Consider the following 14624-nt stretch of genomic DNA (forward strand, 5'->3'; position numbering starts at 1 on the left):
GAAAAATCCATGCTTGCCTTTTAATGCATTGTTTTTTTACCACACACAAGGACACCAACGATCTCTAGAGGCTTGTTTTATATATTTTATATATTTCTCTCAGTGATTCGAAAGCATACAGAGATTTAGTTACAGTTATTATGACATGCAGTGAACGCAGCACAAGTACAGTGGGAGAGTCATGTGACGAGCACTAACAGATGTGTCCTGTCTCTCCTCCTCAGACGTGCACGGTGGACATCTTCTCTGCAGGATGTGTGTTCTACTATGTGCTTTCTGGAGGACAGCACCCGTTCGGGAAGTCCTTGCAGCGACAGGCTAACATTCTGCTCGGAGCCTATTCCCTCGAGCTCTTACAGCCCAACACACACGGTACCTCACACACACACTCGTATCACAGCCTATTCCCACGAGCTCTTACAGCCCAACACACACGGTACCTCACACACACACACACACTCAACACACACACACTCGTATCACAGCCTATTCCCTCGAGCTCTTACAGCCCAACACACACGGTACCTCACACACACACACACACTCAACACACACACACTCGTATCACAGCCTATTCCCTCGAGCTCTTACAGCCCAACACACACGGTACCTCACACACACACACACACTCAACACACACACACTCGTATCACAGCCTATTCCCTCGAGCTCTTACAGCCCAACACACACGGTACCTCACACACACACACACACTCAACACACACACACTCGTATCACAGCCTATTCCCTCGAGCTCTTACAGCCCAACACACACGGTACCTCACACACACACACACACTCAACACACACACACTCGTATCACAGCCTATTCCCTCGAGCTCTTACAGCCCAACACACACGGTACCTCACACACACACACACACTCAACACACACACACTCGTATCACAGCCTATTCCCTCGAGCTCTTACAGCCCAACACACACGGTACCTCACACACACACACACACTCAACACACACACACTCGTATCACAGCCTATTCCCTCGAGCTCTTACAGCCCAACACACACGGTACCTCACACACACACACACACTCAACACACACACACTCGTATCACAGCCTATTCCCTCGAGCTCTTACAGCCCAACACACACGGTACCTCACACACACACACACACTCAACACACACACACTCGTATCACAGCCTATTCCCTCGAGCTCTTACAGCCCAACACACACGGTACCTCACACACACACACACACTCAACACACACACACTCGTATCACAGCCTATTCCCTCGAGCTCTTACAGCCCAACACACACGGTACCTCACACACACACACACACTCAACACACACACACTCGTATCACAGCCTATTCCCTCGAGCTCTTACAGCCCAACACACACGGTACCTCACACACACACACACACACTCAACACACACACACTCGTATCACAGCCTATTCCCTCGAGCTCTTACAGCCCAACACACACGGTACCTCACACACACACACACACACACACACAGTACCACACACTCGTATCACAGCCTATTCCCTCGAGCTCTTACAGCCCAACACACACGGTACCTCACACACACACACACACACACTCAACACACACACACTCGTATCACAGCCTATTCCCTCGAGCTCTTACAGCCCAACACACACGATACCTTCACACACACACACACACTCAACACACACACACTCGTATCACAGCCTATTCCCTCGAGCTCTTACAGCCCAACACACACGGTACCTCACACACACACACACACTCAACACACACACACTCGTATCACAGCCTATTCCCTCGAGCTCTTACAGCCCAACACACACGGTACCTCACACACACACACACACTCAACACACACACACTCGTATCACAGCCTATTCCCTCGAGCTCTTACAGCCCAACACACACGGTACCTCACACACACACACACACTCAACACACACACACTCGTATCACAGCCTATTCCCTCGAGCTCTTACAGCCCAACACACACGGTACCTCACACACACACACACACTCAACACACACACACTCGTATCACAGCCTATTCCCTCGAGCTCTTACAGCCCAACACACACGGTACCTCACACACACACACACACTCAACACACACACACTCGTATCACAGCCTATTCCCTCGAGCTCTTACAGCCCAACACACACGGTACCTCACACACACACACACACTCAACACACACACACTCGTATCACAGCCTATTCCCTTGAGCTCTTACAGCCCAACACACACGGTACCTCACACACACACACACACTCAACACACACACACTCGTATCACAGCCTATTCCCTCGAGCTCTTACAGCCCAACACACACGGTACCTCACACACACACACACACTCAACACACACACACTCGTATCACAGCCTATTCCCTCGAGCTCTTACAGCCCAACACACACGGTACCTCACACACACACACACACTCAACACACACACACTCGTATCACAGCCTATTCCCTCGAGCTCTTACAGCCCAACACACACGGTACCTCACACACACACACACACTCAACACACACACACTCGTATCACAGCCTATTCCCTCGAGCTCTTACAGCCCAACACACACGGTACCTCACACACACACACACACTCAACACACACACACTCGTATCACAGCCTATTCCCTCGAGCTCTTACAGCCCAACACACACGATACCTTCACACACACACACACACTCAACACACACACACTCGTATCACAGCCTATTCCCTCGAGCTCTTACAGCCCAACACACACGGTACCTCACACACACACACACACACTCAACACACACACACTCGTATCACAGCCTATTCCCTCGAGCTCTTACAGCCCAACACACACGGTACCTCACACACACACACACACTCAACACACACACACTCGTATCACAGCCTATTCCCTCGAGCTCTTACAGCCCAACACACACGGTACCTCACACACACACACACACTCAACACACACACACTCGTATCACAGCCTATTCCCTCGAGCTCTTACAGCCCAACACACACGGTACCTCACACACACACACACACTCAACACACACACACTCGTATCACAGCCTATTCCCTCGAGCTCTTACAGCCCAACACACACGATACCTTCACACACACACACACACTCAACACACACACACTCGTATCACAGCCTATTCCCTCGAGCTCTTACAGCCCAACACACACGGTACCTCACACACACACACACACTCAACACACACACACTCGTATCACAGCCTATTCCCTCGAGCTCTTACAGCCCAACACACACGATACCTTCACACACACACACACACACTCAACACACACACACTCGTATCACAGCCTATTCCCTCGAGCTCTTACAGCCCAACACACACGGTACCTCACACACACACACACACTCAACACACACACACTCGTATCACAGCCTATTCCCTCGAGCTCTTACAGCCCAACACACACGGTACCTCACACACACACACACACTCAACACACACACACTCGTATCACAGCCTATTCCCTCGAGCTCTTACAGCCCAACACACACGGTACCTCACACACACACACACACTCAACACACACACACTCGTATCACAGCCTATTCCCTCGAGCTCTTACAGCCCAACACACACGGTACCTCACACACACACACACACACTCAACACACACACACTCGTATCACAGCCTATTCCCTCGAGCTCTTACAGCCCAACACACACGGTACCTCACACACACACACACACTCAACACACACACACTCGTATCACAGCCTATTCCCTCGAGCTCTTACAGCCCAACACACACGGTACCTCACACACACACACACACTCAACACACACACACTCGTATCACAGCCTATTCCCTCGAGCTCTTACAGCCCAACACACACGGTACCTCACACACACACACACACTCAACACACACACACTCGTATCACAGCCTATTCCCTCGAGCTCTTACAGCCCAACACACACGGTACCTCACACACACACACACACTCAACACACACACACTCGTATCACAGCCTATTCCCTCGAGCTCTTACAGCCCAACACACACGGTACCTCACACACACACACACACTCAACACACACACACTCGTATCACAGCCTATTCCCTCGAGCTCTTACAGCCCAACACACACGGTACCTCACACACACACACACACTCAACACACACACACTCGTATCACAGCCTATTCCCTCGAGCTCTTACAGCCCAACACACACGATACCTTCACACACACACACACACACTCAACACACACACACTCGTATCACAGCCTATTCCCTCGAGCTCTTACAGCCCAACACACACGGTACCTCACACACACACACACACACTCAACACACACACACTCGTATCACAGCCTATTCCCTCGAGCTCTTACAGCCCAACACACACGGTACCTCACACACACACACACACTCAACACACACACACTCGTATCACAGCCTATTCCCTCGAGCTCTTACAGCCCAACACACACGGTACCTCACACACACACACACACTCAACACACACACACTCGTATCACAGCCTATTCCCTCGAGCTCTTACAGCCCAACACACACGATACCTTCACACACACACACACACTCAACACACACACACTCGTATCACAGCCTATTCCCTCGAGCTCTTACAGCCCAACACACACGGTACCTCACACACACACACACACTCAACACACACACACACTCGTATCACAGCCTATTCCCTCGAGCTCTTACAGCCCAACACACACGATACCTTCACACACACACACACACTCAACACACACACACTCGTATCACAGCCTATTCCCTCGAGCTCTTACAGCCCAACACACACGGTACCTCACACACACACACACACACACACACAGTACCACACACTCGTATCACAGCCTATTCCCTCGAGCTCTTACAGCCCAACACACACGGTACCTCACACACACACACACACTCAACACACACACACTCGTATCACAGCCTATTCCCTCGAGCTCTTACAGCCCAACACACACGATACCTTCACACACACACACTCAACACACACTGACCAACACACACACACTCGTATCACAGCCTATTCCCTCGAGCTCTTACAGCCCAACACACACGGTACCTCACACACACTCACACACACTGACCAACACACACACACTCGTATCACAGCCTATTCCCTCGAGCTCTTACAGCCCAACACACACGGTACCACACACACACACACACACTGACCAACACACACACACTCGTATCCCAGCCTATTCCCTCGAGCTCTTACAGCCCAACACACACGGTACCACACACACACACACAGTACCACACACTCGTATCACAGCCTATTCCCTCGAGCTCTTACAGCCCAACACACACGGTACCACACACACACACACTCAACACACACTGACCAACACACACTCGTATCACAGCCTATTCCCTCGAGCTCTTACAGCCCAACACACACGGTACCACACACACACACACTCAACACACACTGACCAACACACACACACTCGTATCACAGCCTATTCCCTCGAGCTCTTACAGCCCAACACACACGGTACTACACACACACACACACACACACTCGTATCACAGCCTATTCCCTCGAGCTCTTACAGCCCAACACACACGGTACTACACACACACACACACACTCGTATCACAGCCTATTCCCTCGAGCTCTTACAGCCCAACACACACGGTACCTCACACACACACAGTACCACACACTCGTATCACAGCCTATTCCCTCGAGCTCTTACAGCCCAACACACACGGTACCACACACACACACACACACACACACTCGTATCACAGCCTATTCCCTCGAGCTCTTACAGCCCAACACACACGGTACCTCACACACACACACACTCAACACACACTGACCAACACACACACACTCGTATCACAGCCTATTCCCTCGAGCTCTTACAGCCCAACACACACGGTACCTCACACACACACACACACACTCAACACACACACACTCGTATCACAGCCTATTCCCTCGAGCTCTTACAGCCCAACACACACGGTACCTCACACACACACACTCAACACACACTGACCAACACACACACACTCGTATCACAGCCTATTCCCTCGAGCTCTTACAGCCCAACACACACACACACGTATCACAGCCTATTCCCTCGAGCTCTTACAGACCAACACACACGGTAACACACACACTCAACACACACTGACCAACACACACACACTCATATCACAGCCTATTCCCTCGAGCTCTTACAGCCCAACACACACGGTAACACACACACTCAACACACACTGACCAACACACACACACTCATATCACAGCCTATTCCCTCGAGCTCTTACAGCCCAACACACACGGTAACACACACACTCAACACACACTGACCAACACACACACACACTCATATCACAGCCTATTCCCTCGAGCTCTTACCGCCCAACACACACGGTAACACACACACTCAACACACACTGACCAACACACACACACTCATATCACAGCCTATTCCCTCGAGCTTTTACCGCCCAACACACACGGTAACACACACACTCAACACACACTGACCAACACACACACACACTCATATCACAGCCTATTCCCTCGAGCTTTTACCGCCCAACACACACGGTAACACACACACTCAACACACACTGACCAACACACACACACACTCATATCACAGCCTATTCCCTCGAGCTTTTACCGCCCAACACACACGGTACCACACACACACACACACACACACACACTCATATCACAGCCTATTCCCTCGAGCTCTTACCGCCCAACACACACGGTACTACACACACACACACACACACACACACACACACACACACACACACACACTGACCAACACACACACACTCATATCACAGCCTATTCCCTCGAGCTCTTACAGCCCAACACACACGGTAACACACACACTCAACACACACTGACCAACACACACACACACTCATATCACAGCCTATTCCCTCGAGCTTTTACCGCCCAACACACACGGTACCACACACACACACACACACACTCATATCACAGCCTATTCCCTCGAGCTCTTACCGCCCAACACACATGGTACTACACACACACACACACACACACACACACACACACACACACACACACACTCATATCACAGCCTATTCCCTCGAGCTCTTACCGCCCAACACACACGGTGCCACACACACACACACACACACACACACACACTCAAATCACAGCCTATTCCCTCGAGCTCTTACCGCCCAACACACACGGTACCACACACACACACACACACACACACACACACACAGTACCACACACACACACTCGTATCACAGCCTATTCCCTCGAGCTCTTACAGCCCAACACACACGGTAACACACACACTCAACACACACTGACCAACACACACACACTCATATCACAGCCTATTCCCTCGAGCTCTTACCGCCCAACACACACGGTACCACACACACACACACACACACACACACACTGACCAACACACACACACTCGTATCACAGCCTATTCCCTCGAGCTCTTACAGCCCAACACACACACGGTACCACTCACACACACACACACACACACACACACACACAGTACCACACACACACACTCGTATCACAGCCTATTCCCTCGAGCTCTTACAGCCCAACACACAAGGTTCCACACACACACACAGTACCACACACACACACTCATATCACACCCTGACCAACACACACCAGCCCAACACACACGATACTACTACACACACACTCACATCACACCCTGAACAACACACACCAGCCCAACACACACGGTATTACCACACACACTCAAAACACACCCTGAACAACACACACCAGCCCAACACACACGGTACCACCACACACACACTCGTATCACCACACACACACTCGTATCACACCCTGAACAACACACACCAGCCCAACACACACGGTACCACCACACACACACACTCACATCACACCCTGAACAACACACACCAGCCCAACACACACGGTGCCACCACACACACACTCGTATCACACCCTGAACAACACACACCAGCCCAAAACACACGTTACCACCACACACACACTCGTATCACACCCTGAACAACACACACCAGCCCAACACACACGGTACCACCACACACACACTCAAAACACACCCTGAACAACACACACCAGCCCAACACACACGGTACCACCACACACACACTCATATCACATCCTGACCAAGAACACACACTCAAAACACACCCTGACCAAGAACACACATTCATATCACACCTGACCAAGAACACACACTCATATCACACCCTGACCAACACACACCAGCTCATTTTGGGGCAGAATGTATATCACAGACAGGTTTCTGATCATGTGATTGTTCATGCTGTTTGATGCAGAGGATATTGTGAGCCGAAACCTGATCGAGCAGATGTTGAGCAGTGATCCGGAGAAGAGACCCTCGTCTGAGCGAGTGCTGAAACACCCCTTCTTCTGGAGTCTGGAGAAACAGCTGCACTTCTTCCAGGTTTGATAGTCAGACAAACTTATTTATCCAGGAAAACACATCTTTCGCCCTGCCAAGATGGCACTACAAACCCATCAGGCACTGTTGTTGTCTGAACAACACAAAATATCAATCTTAGAATCTCAGCTTTTTAGCATCTAACCACTTTGATCAACTCCTAATCAAAAATTAATAATCATATTTTTCAAAACTACTACCATAATCAACTCAAAATAGGTGTCATTTGAAAGCTTAGAGTCTGGACAATAAATGTAGACAATTTGATAAACTCCTAAATAGTGGCGAGTTATTTGCTGATAAATAGAAAAAAAAAAATGTTTTCATAATTTATGAAAAAAAAATTTTGTACTACACACTGCAATATGTCAAATACATCATACAGCTCAGATAGTCCTGTGTCATATGTCATTTGAACGGTCTACTGGTCTAATACAACAAGCGTAACTGTTTCGGGCTGTCTACTAAACTTGAGCGAGTTTTTGTACATGAAGCTTCTCAAGACCCATATGTAAATCATATACGGATGCTGAATTTATGACAAATTTTCGCTCGTAACTTCATGAAACGTGCTCCGATTGTGGAAAATGGCACATCATTATTTACAGCAGATGAAATGAGTCCAAACTCAACATAATCCATCACTCAGAACCCTCATGGAGTTCCCACAGACGCACGTAGCCAAGTATATACTGATGAAGCACTCGCCTTGCGTTTTCGCTCATAACTTCATGACGAAGCACAGATTATAGAACATGACAAAACACTATTTACAGCAGACTCTCTCCATTAAAAAGAGTCAGCATAATTCATCTCCCAGATCTAAAGATATTCCTCATGGAGTTGTCACACACAAACCCGCACAGGCGCACACAGAGCCTTGTGTATAGATGGAAAAGATGTCGCGTTTTCACTCATAACTCAATGAAGTATGCATAAATTGTGGAAAATGGCATATCATTATTTACAGATTGTTACAATTAAAAAGAGCCCAAACTCAACATAATCCATCACTCAGATCTAAAGATATTCCTCATGGACTTCTAACACATGAAGCTGCACAGGCGCACATCCAATGAAGTATAGATGCATTGATGTGACGTTTTAGCTCATATCTCCATGAAACATGCATGAATTGTGGAAAGAGCCCGAACACAACATAATCCATTGCGTTGATCATGAGATATTCTTCACGAAGTGATGCATGCTTGGCTAAAAAACATGTCTCTCATCTTTCCGAGATGCAATGTGTTTTCCAATGTTCCCGGAACCGTCCGTGCTCGTTTTCAAACGCGGAATAACACAAAATATGTATCATCTTAAAGCTTAGAATCTCAGCTTTTTAATGCATCTAGCCACTTTGATAAATAAATTTACGAGTGCCGAGTAGTCCCTCTAAACCGTCGTGTACCGCCCACCGGCGCCACCTAGCTGCGAAAAAATTAATAATCATATTTTTCAAAAATACTGCTTTGATCAACACAAAATCACAAAAGTATCACAAAAAGTAGTGCTGAGTTATTACCTAATAAATATAATTTCTTTTTTTCATAAGCTATAAAATACTTTTCAGCAGCAGATTCTCCTAGAATGGGCAGTAAATGGCATATTTGGTGTTGTTTTGCAGGATGTGAGCGATAGGATCGAGAAGGAGCCGTTAGATGGACCAATCGTGAGGCAGCTGGAGAGAGGGGGGCGGGTCGTGGTCAAAGCTGATTGGAGGGATCATATCACTGTTCCTCTACAGACCGGTGAGCACTGATGCATCTGGATTACTGGATTTAATATTAGTTTTTAATTCTAAGAGTTTGTAAATAGATTAACCACATGCAATTCTGCCATGATTGTCTAGTTTTAGTTCCTGTTTGAATCTTAAATTTGAACATTTTGCTCTGCAAACCATTAAATTATAGTGTTCTTTTCACAGATCTACGCAGATTTCGTTCGTACAAAGGCGGATCGGTCAGAGATCTGTTACGTGCCATGAGGAATAAGGTACATGCGTTTACCGAGACCACAAATATCTTGTGTTTATAGCAACACACTTTACAGCCCCATGAAAAGATTTTTTGAGTTTCAACAACTTACTTCTAAATGATATTTATATGATGTGAAAGAAATGTGTCATTAAAGAGTTATGTGTTTTTTTTCAATACATTGTATCTAATTGTTTTGTTGGTTATCACATATTTTACATGTTTGAACTTTTTTGAATTTTTAAGCTTTTTTTTTTAATCGCTGCTAATAAACCATCAGTTACATTAATTACTGTAACACTTTACTATAAGGTTCATTAGTTAACTACCTTAGTTAACATGAACTAAGAATGAACAATACTTCTACAGCATTTATTAATCTTAGTTAATATTAATTTCAACATTTACTAATACATTATTAAAATCAAAGGTTGTATTTATTAACATTAGTTAATGCACTGTGAACTAACATGAACAACCAATGAACAGCTGGATTTTAATTAAATAACATTAACAAAGATTAGTAAATACTGTAACACGTTTTGTTCTATTAATTCATTTGAATACACAACTAAACTTACAATTTACATCCATGTTGCAAAAAAAAAAACATTTGCAAACCATTTCAACCAAAAACATTCTCTCTTCGGCGTCGTCTGATTTCTTTAATCTCTTTTCTCCTATAGAAACACCATTACAGAGAGTTACCCACTGAAGTCCAGGAAACGCTGGGATCCATTCCTGATGAATTTGTCTCCTACTTCACCTCCCGATTCCCTCTTCTCCTGCAACACATACATCTGGCCATGCGTTCCTGTGCAGCGGAGCGACTGTTCCTGCCTTACTATCACTCTTCTGAACTGACTCAGATTCTGCCCACTCAGACTCCTCCCACAGAGACTCCTCCCACTCAGACCCCGCCTACTCTGAGCCGGCCCACAGAGATTCCTCCCACTCAGACCCCGCCTATTCTGAGCCGGCCCACAGAGACTCCTCCCACAGAGACTCCTCCCACTCAGACCCCACCTACTCTGAGCCGGCCCACAGAGATTCCTCCCACTCAGACCCCGCCTACAGAGACTCCTCCCATTCGGACTCCTCCCACGGAGACTCCTCCCACTCAGACCCCGCCCACCGAGACTCATCACATTCAGACTCCTCCCACGGAGACTCCTCCCACTCTGAGCCGGCCCACAGAGATTCCTCCCACTCAGACCCCGCCCACAGAGACTCCTCCCACAGAGACTCCTCCCACTCAGACCCCGCCCACAGAGACTCCTCCCACTCAGCCTGAGCTCAGCACAGAGATGCTCATACAGACAGACCCACAGGAGGCTGGAGATCCGTAGAGTCACATGACCCGTTCACACACGTTTCTGGGATGAGTGTGTGTGTGTGTGTGTGTGTACGGTCTGGGCCTGCAGTGTCTGGGCTGTGTCTCACATCGCCATCGCCATCGCATCATTCAGTGCCTTACGTGCTCATTTCAGATGAGCCGAGATCATTCGCCGGAGGAGGAGGAGAAACCCTGTAGTCATTCCTTCCTTCTTTAAGTGGAGGGATTGTTTTGTTGTTGAACACTTGAAGTGAACACAAGAGATTCTACTGTGCAATGTTGAGAGAGAACGTGTTATTGAATATATATATATATATATATATATATATATATATATATATATATATATATATATATATATATATAAAAAAATTTTTTTTACATATTTTGATCATTGATAATCAGTTGAAGTGGCCATTGATTGTGCCTTGTTTTTAAATGACACTGTGTCTCGGTTCTGAAGAGAGTCTGATGTTTGTGAGTTTTGCTTTATGCTTTTGCTGCTGAGAGATGTTAAAGGAATAGTTCAACCAGAAATGAAAATTCACAGTTTCCATACATAAACATAAACGTTGGGTGTTAAATCCCAAATTTAAGTCATTATTCACTGCATTTCTTAATTCAGATTCAAAGTGAAAAGACGTCACACTCGATTTGACACCAGTAAAGCCAAAGAGCATTGGTTCTCACACATCATGTGACAGCATGTCTAGAATATATGGAAGCGTGAATCATGTTTGTGATCGACGACAACGCTAGATAATCCGTGAATACTCAGATAAAGCTATCGTATGGCTTCAGAAAACGTTCGCAACTACTTCTACGATACTACTGGTTTGAAACCGCTAGTAAAGTTACATTTTTGTGTGAGCTATTCCTTCAATGTCTCTAACATAAAACCAACTGTATGACATTACAGGTATTACTCTTTCAAAAGTTCTGGATGTATACTTTCATGACAAACTTAAGGTAATGATCCTGTATTGTGCTCATAACTTCAGTCATCCACTTTTATATGTTGGCATTTTTTAACAAAACATGGTAAACTATGGATTCATTCCCGTGGATTCTGGATACGTTTTTTTTTTTTTTTTGCTTTCAGGTGATTTTCTTAAATGGTTATTATAACGGAAAACAATTTTTCTTGGTTTTAGTGGACTCCTGATGTAAAAAACTGTGGGCTTTTTGTTAGGAAATGCCAGGAAAGACTTTTATTTTGTTTCACAGTACTATGAAGATGTCTCTCCTGCAGATGTACAGTGCTTATACGGCATTGGGAGATGAAATGCATGCCGTTTTGAGCTGAAATATTCCAGATGGAGCTTTTATAATGTTACATGTTTTTTAATGTTCAGTATATATTTTTAAATGGCACATTTTGAGGGGGAAATTATTCAAATGCAATGCCTTTTTACATGTAGTGTTAATAAAAGCTGCTATTGTGCAAATCCAAATAAGTTTTTACCATCCTCGGGAATAGATATGAGTGCAAATAGCCAACCTTATTCACTCCGCTCAGATATTGGACCTTTAGTTTAAATAACATGTTCTGTTTACACTGTGTATAATGCAAATGTGGAGAACCAGTACGCATTACCTCATTGCAGTTCACTAGTAAAGTAAAACAGAATGATTAGCACAAAACATTGATCCTGAAAACATTGAATCGTAATATAGAGATGGATTTCTGTTGTTTGCCAGGCACAAGTTCTTGCATGTAATAGATTGAAATGATCACATGACTCGATGGGGATCCTTCTTTCTCTTCTGTTTAGTTCTGCTGGAGCAGTTCTGGTCTTTGTCCAATGGGAATGGAAGGGTAAGGGCAAGGAAGTAAATATCATTTAGTTATTTCACTATAGAAAGTACTATAGTGAAACAAATTAACCCTTGTGCATCAATTAAAAAAAGTTACACATAGGTCCATATAGAGGACAAAAATGTCTGTCAAAAAACTGTTATCAAATTGTGAAGCTCGGGAGCACAGACTTAAGTTTGGTCTAATTTTAAAGAAGACCCTTGGCAAATTATTGTTGAAGTAAAAAAAGTTTAAAAAGTGAAACCCCCCCCAAAAAAAATATTTATTTATGACCAATATTTTATATAAAATACATATTTTATGAAACATGTTGAACTCTAAAACTGCTAGAAAATCTGAACAAGTCGTGTTTCAAGTTTGAGGTTGATATCTCAGAAAATGAGCTTTCAGTGAGATTTAGTTTTGGCGCAGAACCAGATTTTCCCCATTAGATGCAGCAAAACTCACTGGGACACAGCGGCCGGATTTGAGATTTGCAGTTGAGTTTATCTCTCGCAAATATTACACACACACAATTATAGCTGCATAATTTATCCAATTGGCTCTATAATATGCAGAAGCAGAAAACAGGAATAAAGCGATAATTTTCTTTATAGGCTTAGCCTGAAAAAATGGCACCATCTGGTAAAAAAATTGTAAAAATGTACATTTTTGAAGCCTTGCCAAAAGAGTGAAAGCCTGTTAACAAAGATTGCATCATTTTATAGTTAAACGGCCCTGTGATTCAAAATTGCAGTTTTAATGGGCTTCAATGGGGATATTTTTGTCCAAAAGTATTTTGCGTTACTAGTGTAAAATAGATTTATTAAAGGAAATGGGGTTGAAATAGTAAAATTCAAATAAAAATACACACCTGTGCCAAAATCTATGCAGTTGGCATTAATACAGGCAAAATGAGAAATAAAATAAAAAACTGAAAAAGACAAAAATGTCCATAAGGATGAAAATGAGTTACACAATCACAAAGTTCATCATAAATACCGGATAAGCAGAGTTTTGTTATTGCAATATTTCTGCATA

At 45.3% G+C, this 14624-nt stretch overlaps 1 protein-coding gene across 1 annotated transcript in view; it reads left to right on the forward strand.

Moving 5' to 3' along the window:
- ern1 (endoplasmic reticulum to nucleus signaling 1) overlaps positions 1-12113 on the forward strand; it is a 45350-nt gene extending 33237 nt beyond the window's left edge. Inside the window, exons 18-22 of the mRNA XM_084406029.1 lie at positions 225-372; positions 8349-8476; positions 10101-10224; positions 10401-10468; positions 11136-12113. Coding sequence (XP_084262155.1) covers positions 225-372; positions 8349-8476; positions 10101-10224; positions 10401-10468; positions 11136-11798 — 1131 coding nt within the window. The 3' untranslated portion in view covers positions 11799-12113. The remainder of the gene's footprint in view (positions 1-224; positions 373-8348; positions 8477-10100; positions 10225-10400; positions 10469-11135) is intronic.
- Positions 12114-14624: the final 2511 nt, after the last annotated feature.

The sequence above is a fragment of the Rutilus rutilus genome, assembly GCF_951802725.1.
Source record: "Rutilus rutilus genome assembly, chromosome: 1".
Classification (NCBI taxonomy): domain Eukaryota; kingdom Metazoa; phylum Chordata; class Actinopteri; order Cypriniformes; family Leuciscidae; genus Rutilus; species Rutilus rutilus.